The sequence below is a fragment of the Glycine soja genome, chromosome 15 (assembly GCF_004193775.1).
Source record: "Glycine soja cultivar W05 chromosome 15, ASM419377v2, whole genome shotgun sequence".
Taxonomy (NCBI): domain Eukaryota; kingdom Viridiplantae; phylum Streptophyta; class Magnoliopsida; order Fabales; family Fabaceae; genus Glycine; species Glycine soja.
In genome coordinates this window covers 3,683,860-3,702,564 of record NC_041016.1, presented here as the reverse complement: position 1 = coordinate 3,702,564, position 18,705 = coordinate 3,683,860, and the positions used below count along the sequence as shown (strand labels likewise).

General features: G+C 30.8%; 1 protein-coding gene and 1 long non-coding RNA gene across 6 annotated transcripts; one reads left to right on the top strand and one right to left on the bottom strand.

Moving 5' to 3' along the window:
- Positions 1-3,670: 3,670 nt before the first annotated feature.
- Positions 3,671-5,183, top strand: LOC114387316. Its single transcript, XR_003661292.1, has 2 exons — positions 3,671-4,218; positions 4,304-5,183. It is a non-coding gene; the product is annotated as an uncharacterized LOC114387316 (long non-coding RNA).
- A 3,918-nt stretch (positions 5,184-9,101) lies between these two features.
- On the bottom strand, positions 9,102-18,036 carry LOC114388191 (phosphatidylinositol 4-phosphate 5-kinase 7-like). Of its 5 annotated transcripts, none has more exons than XM_028348533.1 (11): positions 17,965-18,036; positions 17,549-17,728; positions 15,650-15,793; positions 14,461-15,525; positions 13,585-13,752; positions 13,076-13,241; positions 12,757-12,867; positions 12,486-12,673; positions 11,427-11,581; positions 10,042-10,198; positions 9,102-9,478 (listed from the first exon to the last, which is right to left on the bottom strand). In XM_028348533.1, the coding sequence occupies exons 3-11, from the start codon at positions 15,664-15,666 to the stop codon at positions 9,190-9,192; spliced, it is 2,316 nt and encodes a 771-aa protein (XP_028204334.1). In that variant the 5' UTR covers positions 15,667-15,793; positions 17,549-17,728; positions 17,965-18,036; the 3' UTR covers positions 9,102-9,189. The 5 variants fall into 5 exon arrangements, with proteins under 5 accessions (XP_028204334.1, XP_028204336.1, XP_028204335.1 ...); XM_028348535.1 differs by lacking the exon at positions 17,965-18,036 and adding an exon at positions 16,229-16,290 and having other exon boundaries at positions 15,650-15,829; positions 17,549-17,911; XM_028348534.1 differs by lacking the exon at positions 17,965-18,036 and adding an exon at positions 16,229-16,290 and having other exon boundaries at positions 17,549-17,911.
- Positions 18,037-18,705: the final 669 nt, after the last annotated feature.

The following is an 18,705-nucleotide window of genomic DNA, read 5'->3' as shown; positions in this document are numbered from 1 at the left end:
TTTTCACTTTATTTATCATATATTTCTCTTATTTTCTTTTTTCATCTAGTTCAGTTTCTTTCCTCTTTTTTTTCACAACCAAACAAAGTGTAAACAAATAATTTTGTTAACACAAAATCTTAAAATATTGTTGTAAAAATATTTAATATATTAAAAATGTAAAAGCCTAATGAAAACTTTTTAATAAACAACTTCTGTTTCCAATATCTTTGTGGTATCTAAACTGGGGCCGAAAATCTAGTTAGAAATTGAAATTGGGTGAAAGTGTTGGTTTGAGGAGTGAAGAGTGGTAGTCAGAATGAGGAGAAAAGTTATGGTGTCCCACATCCACATGTATCATCATTAACGTATAATTGCCGTGGCCAGTTTAGCCAGACTCGTAAAACCAATGGAAAGACGCCAAGTGACGAGACAATGTACGTGGAATATGGTTTGGTCCCCGGGCCCCGCCCCCCCAATGCAAATGCTGCAATGCATTCAATTCAAGGTCGTGCTGCCCAATGCTGTCGTCTCACGTGGATCAGTCCGGTCCTTTCAATGTCGTTGACTCCATTTGTCCCATTGCTCTGCCTCATCTACTACATTTATTATCCTATCCTCACATCACCGCCACAAATGCTAACCTCAAAAGTTTAGTATTGCTTAAATAAATATTTTTATTAGATGAAAAATTATGTTTTTTTATGATTTATATAATAAATATTTTTTAATTATGTAATCAATGCCTACAGATATTAGTTATTAATTATTTTCATTGAGACATTTGTTAATAAACAAAAAAAAATTATTGAAAGGTATAAAATTATGTTATTTATAATTTTTTTACTTCTTTTATGATTTTTATAATAAATTTTTTTAATTTCTTAATTAATATCCTAAGAACATTGATTAGTCTCGAACTCATCTTATTTTCCCACAAATTAATTATACTCTTCTTTATTCGAAAATTTAAGATTATTAGTACATTGGATTTTCTTTAATTTATAAATTATTAGGAGAAATCTATACTAAGAATGATATTTTATAATGAGTCCGATTGTGATGCTTTATATTTGGATGATGAATACGATGAAAGAAAGAAAACAGTAGTATTATATTTTTAATTTTTTTTTCAATACTTATTTTATTATCATATTATTGGATAAAGTTCACACGAGACTCATTATTACATTAAAACTTCCATCCTCAGATCTTCTTTAGTGTGTTATTAATATTTATCTTATTTTTTAATCAATTTTTTATATACTAGGTGGATAATTTAATGAACAAAAATAAAAAAGTCTCTATTTAAATTTTTTTTATCATATCATAAAAACATAAATTACTTTTTTAAACTATTCCTCAATTCCTTTTGTTTATCATCTACGCTTTTTGTTTCAAGAGAAAAATAGGAAAAGAAAAATTAAGTCGAGCAAAAGAAAATAAAATATACAATTTTTCTTGTTTAGTTGTGGAAGAAAAAGAAATGTGATACACACATAACAATTTATATAATATTATCTTTTATGTCTATGGTCATTTCATCTTATTGTACATTATATTTCAAATTTAAATTTATCACTTTTTTCTCTCTTTTGTTTGTATAATACTATTGTGACAAACTAACAAAATGTTGATATTGTGACAAACTAATGGAGCATTAGGTTATCACTTAATGAATCTTCACTATATGTCACACAATTAAAATTGGTTATTTTACATATATATATATAATGTTATCTTTATTAAAACACTTAATTATACATTTTATTATCCAACTGTTTTATTTGTATATTGTCATCAAATTGTATATATTTTTTTTCACTCCATTTGTTGATATTCTAATAAAATTAATTGAATGTTGATGTGTATTAATGATATGACATTACATGATGATATGACAATATTAAGTGATAATTAATATTATATTGATATGCTATTTTTTTCTAAATAAACCAATTTTTATATGGCATTGTGGTAAGGAAATTAAGTTACATATTTTACTATCATTTTTTAAATTTTTTCATATTTTATCAATCAACTGTTTCACACATTCTATCATTTAATTTTTTTTCCACTCATTTTATCATTCAACTTTTAAATTTATGCACATTTTGTATCTTACATTATAATTGAACACTTTTATCTTGAATGCATATAGTATTTGATTTTTTATGCATATAAGCATCAAACATTAAATATTCTACTAAAAAAAACGGTGATTTTATTTTTTTATAAAGCGGGGAAATCTAATATAGTATTATTCGCTTCTATATTCATATAAATATAGTAACAAATTCAACTATGACTACTTTTAGAATATTTTAAAAATACAATTTATTTTGCATGTAATAATTAAAAATATCAAATATTAATTATGTTCTTTTTAGAAAAATATTAATTAACAATAAATAAATATTATTCAATTTTTTTAAGATTTGTAAGAATATATGAGTATAGCTAATAAAATTTATGAATATTATACTGTGATATATTGCACACAAAATAAAATTAGTTTCTTACATTCATGTACTTTGAAATGTATCATATACAGTCCCTTTAGTTGATTATTTTTAGAATTTTATAATTTTCACCTTGAAATATATTTTATTTGGCATATAATAATTAACAATATCAAATATTAATCATGTTCTTTTTAGACAATTATTAATTAATAATAAATAAACACTATTCATATCTTTTTTAAGATTTGAAAGAATACATGAGTAAAGCTAATATAATTTATGAATATTATACAGTAATAAAAATTATATTAATTATACTGTAACATATTGTACACAAAATAAATTTAATTTCTACATTCATGTACTTTGAAATGCATAATACAGTCCCTTTAGTTGAATTCAACAATTGGATCTCCTACAACGTATAATGTATTTTGTTTTTTTTAATTTTTTTCTTCCTTTCCTCTTTTCCTCTTCTTTATAACATGTAAGGCTTATTGTTTTTTTTAGATAATTACATAGTACACGCATCAAATTAAAAATTCTAAAAACAGGCCAAAAAAAAAAACTTTGCATTTATGTATTTTAATTCTAAAAACAGGCAAAAAAAAAACTTTGCATTTATGTATTTTTTTAAGAGAATTGCATTTATGTATTAAACACCTATAACAATATGTATATATACCTTTTGAAATTATGGTATAGAATACATAAATTACTTTGAAAAGGGAAAAGAGAAAGTCTGGCACTCAAGTTTTAATGACAAGATCGAAATTTTAAATATCTGAGATTCGGTGATATAGTATTATGCGATCCTAAATAAGTAGGGATGTAATTTGATAAATATTTTCTCATGTAGTCATGACACAATCATGAAAATATAAGGAGTAAAGTTTATCTCTAGTATTCTTTCACATTAACTTTGGCTGTATATTCTCACAGAATATTTATAAAAGATGCGAAAGTAATTAATTAAAGAGTGAGAGATGACCGTCAAGAAAGAGAGCGTTGATCACACGAGCCAATAGAGGCAACGTGAGCCCTTAATCACGCCTCCTTAATTAACAACAATTAATTGTTAATCTTTCCTTCGCCCGCTGCATATCACTGATGCCAACTGGATGCATGCATATGGATGGGTTAGGTTTTGTATAAAAATATAATATGATATGATGATTTCACATTTCTTATGGCTTATGGATGCAGGGGATGTGTTATGTTATGTGATGAAAATAATTAGAAGAGAGAGACATTAATTGGGTTATAAAAATAAAAATAAAAAGGTTAGGTTTTATATATATGGGTGAGAGTCTCCTGTGCTTTTGCTGTCTCTTTCTCTTTCTCTATCACTGCTTGCTTTAGCTTACGTTCTGTATCCATTTTCCTCTCTCTCTCTCTCTCAAACTCGGGTTTGTGCTGAGAGAACCAAGGGTTTCTTCCCTTGCAGAGAAGAAAATTTGGTTCAGATCGAAAGTTATACATGCATGGTTTTATATATTGTTCTTTCATCTTTCTCAGATATGGTTCGAAATGAGAGATTGGGGTTGATGGGAATGTTGTTTGGCTCGAGGTAACTATGCATGGTCTTAATTTTGTTCATCTTTGAAGCTTTAATTTATGGGTTTCGATCTCTTTGATCCCTTGAAACAAAGAAAGCTTTAAAGGTTGGATTTTGAGGCTTTCTCGGACCAGGCTTCATTCCCGTAAACCTTATCTCTCTCTCTCTCTCTAGAGATCTTCTCCCATGGATGGCTTATGGTGGTAATTAATTAAGGTGATGCCAAAACAAGACTCTTGTGATAGTGCCTACTTGTCAATGATGAAGTTAACATTCCTCTTGTTTGTGTTTGTAAATTCAGACATTGCATGGGACAAAACTTGAAACATTTGTCAAAAACTCTGTTGAACAAGATGCCTTTGACCTTGTAGTTGGTGCTTTGTTTGTCATCTTTCTTATGGCTCCATTATACTTATATATCTTCATTTCTTTCAACACCTCTCTCGTGAGTTAATTTAACGGTTGAGACTTGAGATTTGTGCTAAAAGGATCAGGCTCCAAAATCTTTATATTTTTCTTGGATTATGATTAGTGAGTGATTGATATTAGTTTTTTTTAAGTTAAATAATATGCGTTGAGAAACCCAAGGAACTTTGAAATTTTGTATTTTGTCAGTATATAGGTTTCCCAGCTGTAGCATCTTTAGGGTTTGAGATTCGTAACCATCTTTACTTCCTGTCAAGTTTCAGTCCAAGTAGCTGGCTTCATTTTTTTCAGGTAATAACATATATTTCCTTTCTCTATACAATACTTCTTCACATACATCTTTTCATAATTATTAATTTGTAGTATTATTTTAGTTTGTGACCAGAGAAAAGTGCTGAGAAGATGCATGAAGTTAAGATCAATGGATCTAAATTAAAACATAACAAAATGGGCGACATAATATATACATTTCCTTTCATTTGTTGGTTAATTATCCCCTCATCGTTTTTCTTGCTTGTTTCTTTCAATAAGAGGCAAAAGAGGGAGGGTGGTGGTGGTGGTGGTTGGGCTTGGAAAATTGTTATTTCTACCAACATTTTAAAAAATGTCAGTAACATCAATTTCAATCACAATATCAAGCCTTGTTGGCGATTGCATCTTGTGGTGACATCATCGGTCATATTTATCCACAATGTCAAGAATCACAACCACACTTTAAAACCTTTATACAAATTTCCTAAACATGATTCAGTTTTTGTTTGTTGTTGAATTTTTTATTTTTTATTTTTCTGTCTCACATATTGATTTTTTTTATTATGGATCTTATTATCTCCAAAACCTAGGTAGCCAAAATTTATATAAATTTATTTGCCTTATTGCCTATGTGGTTTACCAATCTTTTATTGGCTTCGTTGCTCTTTCAAAGCTTGAATATGGGGGATATGTACTACGTAGGAAAATCTCGACTATAATGACCAACAATATATATTGAACCTTCATAATGATCATAATGACCAATTAATCCATCCTTCAACAAAATTAAGTTAATCACGTGAGACCATCAGACCAACATATATTCTGCCAATTAATTAGCATCTTATATTGACTGAACTTCAAGCCTTCAATTAATTACGCCATTAACATGCATGCCTGGACTATAAAGATAGATTATTCATTCATCAGTATCTCAAACTAGACTAACGTGTGTTTAAAATAGATTCATGATTAGAAAAAATCAATCGATTTTTCATTTTTCATAATGAAAGTTAAGTAACAAATAATCACTTTTACTTTTTTATGGATTTCGTTATAATTTTGTAAGATAAAATCACATTATAAGTAAAGCGGCTATAAACTTACATTCATTGTAGTTCACTTAAACAGTGAGTCTTGTGTGAACTTGTGTCTCATCCCAAAAATAACCAAATTAATTAATATGTTTGGAAAGTTAAATTTAACCATTAAAAATGGAATAATATCATATCATAATGTGATGTTGCACATGGAATTCTTTGTTTCAAGTCCATGAGCATGAGCCGCGAGGTACATCATCGATCACAAGGATGTTGTTACCTTGCAGAAGATGCAGGTACTTTTTTATTCCTCTCTGAATGCAGGTTCAGAAAGCAGGCCTTTTAGGTGGAAAAAGTTGTGGAAAAGAAAAGAAAGATCAATTTACTTCTTGCTTTTTTTTTTTTAATCTTATACGGTGATGAAAACTGTGAATGTGATTCTTTTCGAAATGAATGCATGTATTTATCACCATGGTCTTCCAATTTTTTCAATGTTTATAGAATTCAAACCAAAGAAGTGAAGTATATATACACATTTTACATTTTTGTTTCACTTTATTTTAGCTTTGACGTACGGATTACCTGAGCTATACATATGCCTATTCGTGCTTCCAATAAATAGAGGAAGCTGAGACATACCACGTGATAATTGTGTAATCATTTCTTATTAATTACTGTATCTGATTCTTTTTTTCAGGCCATTTCTAATCTAAAAATTCAAATGTTTGGATCTTTTTGCACAAACAATAATATATATGCAATTGTGGCCTTAGCCTTTCTTTTTCTTTTCTTTTTTAAAAAGAATTGGAGAAGGATAGTATTACATAGATCACTACAATCTTTCAAAAGAAGTTCTAGTTTCATAGAATTGCCGAATGCTATCAAATCATTTCACCCAATTATTGACACGAATTCATCAAATGCAGGGTTTGGTTTCACATTAAATTCTCTTGAATCATAATTAATGTGATTTTAATTAGGTAAATCTTTCCATATTTAGTATCACGGAATTGATTTTTGATTTACAATTTTGAACTAACTTTAAATAACTTTTACGTCCAATTAAAAAAAATTACATTTTTACTAACTAACTTCCTTTTATAATAAAAATATCTACATATAAATTACATCATTTTAAATTTAATTTTAAACAAAATTAATTTGATTTTAATTTTAATCAAAATTAATTTGATTAGCCTTCATCCTAATACATCATAAATTTCATATGTTGGTCAATGATAAACTATAAACTCAATTTTGTTAACGTTAATTTAAATACACTTTAGTGTTATAATTAAAGAGTTGTATTTTAAAGGAAAAAATATGTCATTTTGTTTTCCAAACTAACTTCCTTCATAGTAAGTTCAGGATACCATATGAGAAATAATACTTATTCAATAAATTTACAAAACTTATTTTACAATAAAGAAAAACTAAGAATAAAAAGAAAAATGTGAGATAAAATAATTAATGAGATGAGACAAATAGAAAATATTTTATTATAAGAAACATTATATAAATAATCTATCTCTTAATGTTGGGTCTCCCTAAACCCCGAGATTGCTCCTTGGATTGCCAATATTATATTACGGTTGGGCTGTAAGTATATAAAACTAGTCCAGAAAGCGTTTCATTTGCAAGTTTTCTTATTCAAATGGTTGTATGATTTAATTTCTTTCGGTGCCTTTATTACTAATTTTGAATTCTGCATCGAGATGCGTTTCATATGTATTCGATAGTTTATATATTATTGGTAACGAGCTTTGCAGAAAGGGGTACTACATATTTAAGAATAATGTTTGTTCTCAGCTCTACGGTGGGTGTGAAATTAGTAGAGACAAGAGAGGAATAAAAAAGAAAGTGAGAAAATGTGTGAGATGAGATAAATGATGCTATAATGGAAAAATAAAGAGAATTACAAAGAAAAAAAATGTGTTAAAAATTAAAATTCATATTTAGATCAATTTTGTGAACTTTTACGTAAATTTGAATTATATCGATCATATGATTTTATGGAGTTTGCTACAGAACAGACACATATATCACATGCTAAATGGTTTGGGCCCCTTCTTCCACTGAAATAATATCACATGCACACAAATAGAAAATGCGTTTAATTTAAAATTATTTTTTATATTAACTGCACCTTACCATTTTAATTTTAGATTGCGAAAAATCCTAGTCACAAGCTTCTTTAAGTGGGAATTCTTGATTTTGCATCTTAAATGTAACAACGCAGAGTTTTAATACTTCCCATTTTCATTATATTAACTCAAATCACTACTAAAATTCCTACCCGATTTAATCTAAATTAATTAAATGCTCAATGTAGTATCCAAACATCGATGGTCTTAGGAAAAAAAAAACTAAGAATACTGTTATACAAAATTTAGAAGCAGTTTGAGAAATTGTTTAATATTCATTGGTGATATGCATTCCTTTTACAGATTCTCTTGTGTAAATATACTAAACTGGCATTTGAGTAAACAACTTAATTAAACATTTATTAAATAAGTGTTTATCATAGAAACACTTATAATAAGATATAAGTTACTTTTAAATATAAGTTATCATATAAAGCTTATTAAAACAAGTTGAAAACAATTAATCAACATATCATATGTTATTCTCATAAGCTCTTTAAAACATTTACACATGTTAATGTTATAAGATAAATAAATTCTTGTAGAGAATTACTAGGAATACATTTTCTAACTTACTCTTATTAATACACATTTTATTTATTAATTAAAATATATTAAAAATTATAAAAAAAATTGAGTCTCACGTCATATCTAGTAAATCTCTCACGAGTGTGTATTTGAGTGTGTTTCTATCCTTTCTCAATTCATTCTAAGATGGATGTGCTCAAAATTTTGAACCAAATTTGGTTCCCTTGTCCAAAAAAGAAAAAAAAAACTAAGCATATATAGACTAAAAGTCTAAAAATAAATGTTAAATAAGATGTCAATATGCCGAGAAGAAACAAGTAAATAACAATCGATCAATATATGAATAGTCTGATTATGAAGTCACACTCTTTTCATGAAATTTGTAGCTCTGAAAACTGTCATTGCCAACGAGAACTTGTGAAAAAAGGGGGAGGGAGAATATTTTTTTCAAAGTCAAGATTATTGTAGTTTTCCTATGACAATTAATTATTTTTATTTTTAGTTATGTTATCCAGTTTGATTTTTTTTTTATCTTGAGTGTGTCATTCATTAAAAAGAATTCAGGGATTGTAATTAGAAATTATTGTAGTAGATTAATTTTTTGTGTAATAACACAATAAAAATGTGTCATGCCTGTGTTTCCCCTGGTTGGAATTATGGGAGAATTATGTGGAAAGAAACTATGTAGTGCATGGGATGAGACTGAGGGTGTAAAAAAAACAATCTTCCTTTGATTTGAAACAAATAATTACATAGAAGGATTAAGCCAAGAAGTGACGTACGGGAGAAAAATAAAATCAGGGGGTCTTGGGGAAAACTTTTTCCTCTAAAAATTTGATGAAACGTTCATCATAAATCTTGGGTTCAACTACTGATATTGTCATAGGGTCAAATTGCAGCGATTTGTATGCATGCTCAATTTTCTTTCTCAGATTATAGTTCTGCAATATATCAATTACGCCCATGTAGAGGACAACATCATATACCTCAAAAAGCTCTACTTCTTTTGCCTCCACCTTATCCTTATCCTCCTGAAGCCTGCGAGTAGCTTGAGCTGGCATGTTTACTCCAAGCTGCACCCGCAACCTGAGTGACAAAATAGTAACGAGCACTTACACGGTCACACATATGACTAAAATCCAAAACAAAATGACAAACAGCTAGCCTATGGCATGCATGTCCAACTTGTCCTGAATTAAGCTCGTGGATGTCATAGCATTTCTTTTTTGGTTTAACCCAAGGGTATTCTCGACTTAAGATATTGAGGTTCACCTAAGGGACCAATCTCTCCCAATAGATTTTTTTTTTTATACAAACAAACCTAGGGATCAAATTCCTAACCACATGCTTGAGTTGAGTGACAAGGCTATCTGTCAACCATGTCACACCATGTTGGTGGTCATAACATTTGTTATTGATACTATTACCTCTCGTTAATTAGCTGGAATATACGTAAGTAATTTTTTTAGTTCTAGTACTTGGGAAGTATAGCATATTAAATATGAGGATCTGAATTACATACTATGATGGAAGAAAATCCATGTAAAGGGGCAGGTTTAAGATTCCCTTGAAATAGAAACAACCATAATATGTAAGTCTATTCACTTCTGCACAAGAGAAACCGGTTTGACAGAATCATAGAAACTAACCTTGCAATACCGGGAAGTAGAAGATCAACTTCATTATCACCCATGGAGTATGCTCTCAATGTGTTCCCTCTAATGTGGGGTCCAGGAGCCGTGTTGACTATACTCGGTTCATGGGAAACTAACAGCAAGCCTTTAGGAAGAATCAAGAGCTGCCCTTCTTTGAGTACATAGTGGAAGCAAAGCAAGATGAAAAATACTTAATAGTGAGACATCTATTAAAAAAAGAAAGAAACTGAGGTCCAAATGTAGAAATAAAAGAATGAGAATCAATTTATAGTGAGCTTTATACAGTAAAAGATACAAGATTACCTATAAGTGAGTACTCACGATCGAGCAGAGATATCAGACAAGGTAAGAAAAAAAATGCACACTAAAGATGCTTAGCACATAGACAAGCACCTCAATAGTCATTAATTCATTGATAAATAATATTCGGGAACATGGAGAAGTAGTTATTCCTTCTTTTCATTGTGTAATTTCTTTAATATGCTCCACAAATGATAAAGAGCATATTAAGGTCAATTTTATGCTGCTGGGGGTATCCTAAACCTTTTATTCACATCTTAGTCAACACTAGAGAAAACAAAAGATATGGAGTGCAAGATCTAATAAAGTGCATCTGCACTGATGTAAAATCAAAGGTTGAAAGCAAGGAATTCTAATACGAATGGATTGAATGAGGCTGGAGTAATCAATATATTGTTTGAAACCAACCTTTATTTCAAACATTTTTAAGAGATATAAAACCATTCCTAGACCTTCTCCGATCTTTAACTTTTTAAGAGATAATTGGTCCTTCACATAAATAAATTCTCAATTAATGATCACGTACTCAGGCAAGAGGTGGCTGCAAATACAAAGTACATGCACAATCAATAAACACAATTGTTTTGGTTTCCTTTCCAAACAGGGCATTCAACAAAAAGAAACAACCTTTATTCGATAGACAACTAAGTTCACAATTAGGAAGGCAATAGAAAGTTCAGTTGGTCAATTCTTTTCTAGTGATTTGAGTCCACCTATACCACAGAGGGGGATAAGTTGAGAAATAAAGGTTATAACTGCTGTTGTGTAAACAATTGTGTGGGATGCTAGGTGTCTTATTTAATTCATGAAAAAAACAATATTTAAAATATAAGTCTCAAGTTAATGTCCATGCCTAATCTTATACTGATTTGGCATTAGAACAACATTTTTGTACATTGCAGAATATTCCAGACAATCTCAATGTCATATTTACATTCTATAGAATTATAACTAAATAAAAAGTTTATGCGTGTAAGATGTCAATTTACCAAGATTTATACCAAAATATAGCTCGCTCTTTAATTCATAAAAAATTGCATATCATATTTTAAACAACTTGCATCAGTGGAGGTATTTACCATCTCCAGAAGGTAAACTCTCCTGACGCTGCACTGATTCATGATGTTCCACGAAGGCCTTCATATTCTCTGGAGCTCGGAAATGTAATCCCAACAGAAGGCTGTAATCAATTATATGCTGAGACTCCAAGAACTTGCAATCTAGGGAAATTTGCCTTCACCAGAAAATCAATTTCTGGTTATGATTAGAAGGTCAATTTACCAACTATGCAGTTAATGGGATGTTGAATGCAATTGTCAATTTGCCATGATACATTTTTTACAGCACATACACCATTACACCCAAGCTAAGTAATAACAACTCAGTACCAACACATGCCAAGATCCATGTTAGTATTTGATTTTGAGAGACGTGAACTAGTTATTGATATCCATATAAGGTAGAATTAATTAGTAATTATTCAATATGAATTGGAAATTTCACCATGCAATAGATTCTCCACTGACAAATTAAATAGAGTTCACTGAAAAAAGTGGCACCTTTGGATAATTTTTCCATGCTAAATTCTAATGCATCACCTCTTTTAATCACACAGAGAAGTTTGCCAATCTTACACAAACTTCTGTTTTCTTTGACTGGTTACAATTTGAAACATATGAAGTGACTAGAAGATTATGTTACTTCAGAAATACTTCTATCAACCAGACAAATGAAATCCCTATATGTTACATTAGTGACATCATATTCTAGATATTTGTGGACTCTAACTGATGAACAATGAAGGAGCATGATAAATTCTGAATTGTAATACTAATAGTTCAATCTTACAATATTGTGACCAGTATTATTGATTCACTAAGGCTAAAGATTTACTAGTATTGCTTAGTAGATTCCTTAGATAAAAACACTTAAGAATAACTTGGTTATGAATTTCCAATAGGAAAGAACAAATTAACATAAACCATGCTATGCTATGAGGCAATATATGGATAATTCAATCTAGAAGAACATTGAAGTAATACCCATGAAATTTATCAACAAATATTCACCAATTATACAAACTAAAGCATTGCATGCTTGTCACTAATGTAAGTGGTTTAGGGTTAGGAGCAACTTACTTGAGTAGGGATTCTCGCAATTTTTTATCCATGTGAAACTCATATTTTAGATCAAGATCTTTCAATGTTGTGTTGCAATTGATTTTATCATTGTTTGTATATCTTCCTTGTTTAGACCCTTTCAGATCATATCGGCGGTGGATTTGTAGTTCTGTGCAAAACACATTCCCCATGACCACAAAACGCACCTGGTAAACAAAATAAGGAAATATATATTCATTTCAATTTGAAAGAAAAGAGAAAGAAGCTCAAGAAACATAACAGGTGATACCTTTTTTCCACCTCTTAATGTTATCCGATGGAGCCCGAAGAATTTTGTTATAAGAGTATTTTCATGATCTCCTACATGACGGTAATATTTAGGAAGCATACTGAGCAGAACCTACAAGAAAAGAAGCATATGTATATAACAATGTGTGACATCCTTCTTTGTTATTATTTTTTAATAGGTACAAAACTTTAATCAATCGAAGCTGGCTGATACTAATTACTAACAAGACCAATACATGTAAAAGGCAAGAGGGAAAGCTTTTAATGTGTTTTAGAAACTAATCCATGTTCATAAGTATAATAATGAAGGGACTACAAACCTTTAGTTCAGATTTATTCACAGTCTTTATCACAAATCTATCATCTTTAGAAAGATAGAAAATGCTGCCACTTTTTCCGGGAGAAGACAAGTCCCTTAGACCACTATCTCCACAAATGGACATCATGTACTCTGCAGCATCTAACTTGAACATCTCTCTCAAATTCCTGGAAATATATGGTTGTGTAATTACTAATTATGCAAAGAAAGAAGAAAAGACCAAGGTATCTGCAAAGCTGCATGTGCATTACTGGAGGGGGCATGAATTAGTCACGTGCATGAGACCTTTAAAGTTGGATTCTACTAATGCATGGATCAGAAAAAGCCCTCTGCTTCTAAGCATCATCCTGGCTAGGTTTTCCTATTTTGGCACAACATGGATGCCACTATAATCATAACTCATTATCCAGCATAACTTGTTGACATTCTGTATCACCATGGTTACTTAAAAGTATTTTTCTCTAAATTTCTTAGTTATAAAAGCATGGTATACATTAAGTTAATAAATACCTGAAGACCATAGGGCAATAATCTTTCCAGTAGAAGTTTATTGAACTATGCGGAGGAGTAAGCTTTGAACCAGCCCTTGGGAAGTACATCCTTATTCTTGCTCGATCCCCAAAATCAGATGATCGAACTTCGCGTGCAGGCACTGGTGTAATTTTGCCAACGGTATACCTGAGGATTTATCTAAATTAATTCAACCCAAAACACCATATGGCACACAATGCCAAACACAACAAGACACAATCCTTATGTTAGTTTAGCTTCTATAGACCACATTAGCATTCAAAATATGACGTGAATATATGCATACTATAATACGTGTGCTAAAATACTTGAGCCATATCACAAACTAAATTTAAACTTTCCTGGAGTGATTTTTTTTCCAACCTCATCAGAGATCTCAACAAATAGAAATATTTCTATAACACAAATACTGGTTTACAGAGAAGAGGATGCCAACATTTCTTCAGTTAGCAGTAAGTTTTTCAATATAATGACCGAAACAACTGTGAAAACAGACAATCAGTTAGCTGTATTATCTTTATGAATGCCTGTACTTTAACCTACTTACATCTTCTATCCATCCCTAAATATCAAACAGAACTGTGAACAACAAACAGCAAGTATTCCTTTATATTTAATTTATGAATCAAACAGCAAGTAGGTAGGTATCATTGAACTTTTCTCAGCTGAGACTTTGATCCGTCTAAATCATGAGCCAAGTAACTTTCTACAAACTGCAGCAGTGGCCATGATTCCAAAACAATAAGGTACTTGAAAGTATGGTAATATCGACAACTATTAATGTTAACATAACTATCAATTTTTCCAAAAATAATTTAGAAGGGGTCACTGTAAACATTTAGTAAATTATTTTACCTGATGCCAAGCTGCAAATTAAGCTTAAGATAATAGCTTCGCCGGCCTTCAAAAATGTCCAAACATGAACTCTTCTTTACTTGCTTCACACTAAACTTATTTTGCTGTTTCTTTTCACGTGATGACTCAGAGCACTCACAAATTCTCTCCATAATTAGAACTCCTTGTACATATTCCCTTTCATAAACCAAAGTACTTTCACCCGATGCCTCAGATTGATCTCCATCCAACGCATTGGATAATGTAAGAGAAGAATCATGACATACACAATCTTGAGCAGAATCACTACGGATCAAATTTATTTTCAATGATGAAGTCCTGTGAGATATTTGACGGAAACTTTTGAATCTACTAATGACCGGCATGTTTTCAGAAAGGCTACGCTTAACTCTGGCTTTTGGAGCCTCTTGTTTTTCTACATTCAACAAGAAACCGTTATGATCACTATCACGAGGGCTATGCAACTTTTTTAAGGATGGATGTTTACTACCTGCAGGATAGAATACTCCTTTTCCATCCTTTAAGCCTTTATTCCATGTCCCAATATAAAGGCCCCCATCTCCAAATCTATAAACTCCTGTTCCATGCATAAGCCCATTTAACCATAAACCATCAAAAGTATCACCATTAACCCACTTCATAACCCCTCGACCATATATTTTCCCGTTTTTCCAATTCCCAACATACATATTTCCATTATTCCAAGTATACCTGCCACTCCCTTCAGGAACTCCTTCTTTCCATAAACCCTCAAAAACATCAGAATTGGAATACTGCTTCCGTCCAATCCCATGCTGAGCATTCATCCTCCATCCTCCTCTATAAATGCACCCAGCAGATGTTGTAAGTGTTCCATAACCATGTAGGTAACCTCCAGAGATTTCACCCTCATATTGTGCTCCTGATGACCACACAATCAGTCCCTTTCCTGTCATTTTCTCGCCTTCCCAATCGCCCTCATATACCGTTCCATCTGACCATGTGTACTTTCCCTTGTCATGAGGCACTATGCCCTTGATCATACCTATGTAGACATCCCCATTTGAAAAGGACTTCTCATCAAACCTACAATTTACAACAAACAGTAAAATCATAGTACAAGCTTACAGTAAAGTAACACTCAAAAGATTATTAAATACAGAATACAAGAAATTGAATGCTGCAGAGAATGAGTTTGCATGAATTTTACCTTCCACTATCTTCCATGAACTGCAGCCTTTCTCTGATCTAGATCACTTTTTTATTTAAAGGTTAAACATGTCACTCAGTTCTGTGATAAGGAAATCCATCTCCCCTTTCACCAGCCTTACAACGTTATTGCCAATGATGAACTCTGGGGCATACGCAAACATCATAGTGAATCTCAACGCTAGGGAAGAAAAAGTTGTAGTAAGAGGACTTGTTAAAAGGGAGAATTAAGTAGCTTTCCTTTTACTGAAAATGCTTTCTGAAGTCTTCCTACAAATTACCAAAAAAAACTTCTCCTCTAGTACAAATTGTTAATTTCATATTCAAATGAAATCAAGGAAAACATGGACTTCCAAGAGGAAGTTTGTGAGGCTAGTGATGTGCCTGTACAGTACAGACTTGAAAATTCTGTCTGGTAAATTAAAGAAGAGGATCATGAAGTATGAATTTGTTTCAATTAGTAGAAAAGTAAAGTTTCACATGCTAATTACAAAATCTGAGTTTTCTTTTCAACAGCCTTTACAGAAAATCGCTTTAAGATAATAGAGGGAAATGCTTTTATCAGCGAGAGAAATCTTACATAATCTGGGTCTTCTATTCTCTCATATCTTTAGATTCTGATCCTCTAGAGTTTTAAAATAGCTGCAAGATGGTACAGTTGTACATCTAATGCTTTATATTTGTTGCATTATATTTATAATTTTCATTTTCATATAAAATGAAACGTTTTCTGTGGCTAAGATTTCATGCAGTTTGAATAAAAACTTCAGAGAATCTCAATTACATAACATTGTATAATGTTTTCTTTGTTTCTTCTTTATGGATTATAGATTTTTCATATATACTTCATCTCAGGTGGAATGACAGAGCTTGCTCTGCTCACAGTTTTATTGAATTTAAACCCCACCCTAATTATAGTAACAAGTACTCAAGAAATTTCTGGACTCCTAACCGAAATCTCAATATCAAGGTTTCTCACAACTAGATTCTAGTTCTACAGCAAAAAAGGTTCAAGGTGAATTGATTTCGTCGAAAGTAGGCAAGCATATATTTATCATGTCACCTTCTTGATTAGAGCAACTAGCTTTTTCTTTTTCTTTCTTCTTTTTATACATTGGTGGCACTAAAATTTTAATCTGTTAACTTATAAAAACTACTACTTAAGCCCCTCACCACAATTACAACAACTAGCTTGATGATATAAATGAATGCTACATTTAAAATCCCACGCATCCAGCATATCATTATCAACAGCATATAACAATGTACAATCTATAAACTTTCCTATCTTCAACGCATTACATCTGTAGATGATGTTTATTTGTAAATTAGAACGAATATCCGGTTAACCCATTTACTATCACTGCATCAATGAAAGCCCTTAAACCCATGGATTTTTTCTGTATATGGTATCAGAAGAGTAAAATTACTAAACAAAAATGAAAAAAAAAAAGAGTCTAAATTCTTTCATTCATCAATTTCATAATAAATATGAATCAAGTGAAAGAAAAGAAAAGACAAACCATACATGAATGTTGGTTAGAAACTAAAAACATGTATGTATTAAGTTTGTGTTACAATCGTATATGAATAAACCACTTGGAGTTCAACTGATAGAGAAAAAATTAAATATAATCAGATCCAGTCCAGAAACACTAAATCAGAAGTAAAAAAAATCCAATCTTCTCCTTAAAGAAAAGGATAATGTAGAATTTAAATAAACCCACTTGCATTTCCTATTTGCACAAAATGAGTAAACCAATATTCAACCAGAAATGCCAACTGGGTTAGCTCAATAATCCAATAAAAGAATCAATTATTGATTGATGTGATGAATCCTTATATGTAATGCATAACAATGATACACCACATTAAATTTAACAGGAATGACTTAACTGACCTTGGAAGGAAGGAGTGAAGATCAGTATTTTATATATCTGTCCAAAGTACAACTCTGTCTCAAACTCAGAAGAACCACCCATGAATCAAAACCTCTGGCAAACAAAAATCAAAACCTTCTACAAGAGCTCCCTGATCCTTGTCAGATATGCTTTTATCCATTCTCAAGCCGACAACTACCCTGCCATGTGCCACCATAAAAATTTAATCAAGCAAAGTTTCAGGATTCCTCATATATCGAATATCACGTAGCTAGATTCTTTTTCAAAGAGTTTTTTGGTCGTCAAACACATTTAATTAGTAAAGTTTCAGATATTTAGCATAAATAAATTTCCACTAGTATATATGCATGTATGTAAATAAATATACTGCCCCTCCTTGTATTTGTACCAATTATATATGGCTAGAGTGAACAACCTGAAATGGAGACACCTCAACCATCACACACTCAGACACAGTGTGTTGTGTTGTGTAATGATCTTGTCTGCTTGCCATGTCTTATTCTTATTTTCGTCGTTTATCAAATAATTATATTAGTTGTCACTAAGTCACTTTCAAATATAATTAAACCCACTACCCTTTAAAGTTTAAATAAATTCTCTTTTCTTTTCAATAAAGTTAAATTAATGTATAAAATGAAATCTCATGCAATGCAAAGACTAAGGAGTGGCACCAAAGTGATAAGCGCGATCACCAAAGGACAAAAGGCCACCGCAGAACTTGATTCTGATTCTGTTCTGTGGACGCCAACATGCGTCCTTCCTTTTATCGTATTCCTTTTATATTAGGTAAATCTTACCTCTACTGTACCTAACCGGTAAATAAATAATGCACTATGTATAATTCACGTAACATCAAACACTATATGGGCATTTTACAATGTCTTAATTTGATTGGGTACTTTAATTGGATCAATTTTTATACTCCATTTTGATATAAATTATGGTTTCATTAATAACCAGGCGGATGATCAATCTAATTTCTATTATTTAAATAGTATGAATAAACTTCTAAAAATAAAAGTAAAGGTATTTTACAATAGTAACTTAGATTAATATAAAATATCATTATTTTAATTTAATAATTTATGATTTATTACTGATTTTAAAGTATAAAATTTAAAAATATTATATATGATTGGGATGACCCAAAACTAAT

Bases quoted from the DNA above. Each gene is read 5' to 3' on its own strand.
- LOC114388191 (XM_028348533.1), bottom strand. The intron at 12,674-12,756 runs GTATCACCTGTT...TTTGTTTACCAG, and splicing joins CATTAAGAGGTGGAAAAAAG to GTGCGTTTTGTGGTCATGGG. The intron at 9,479-10,041 runs GTTAGTTTCTAT...TTTGTCACTCAG, and splicing joins CTACTTCCCGGTATTGCAAG to GTTGCGGGTGCAGCTTGGAG.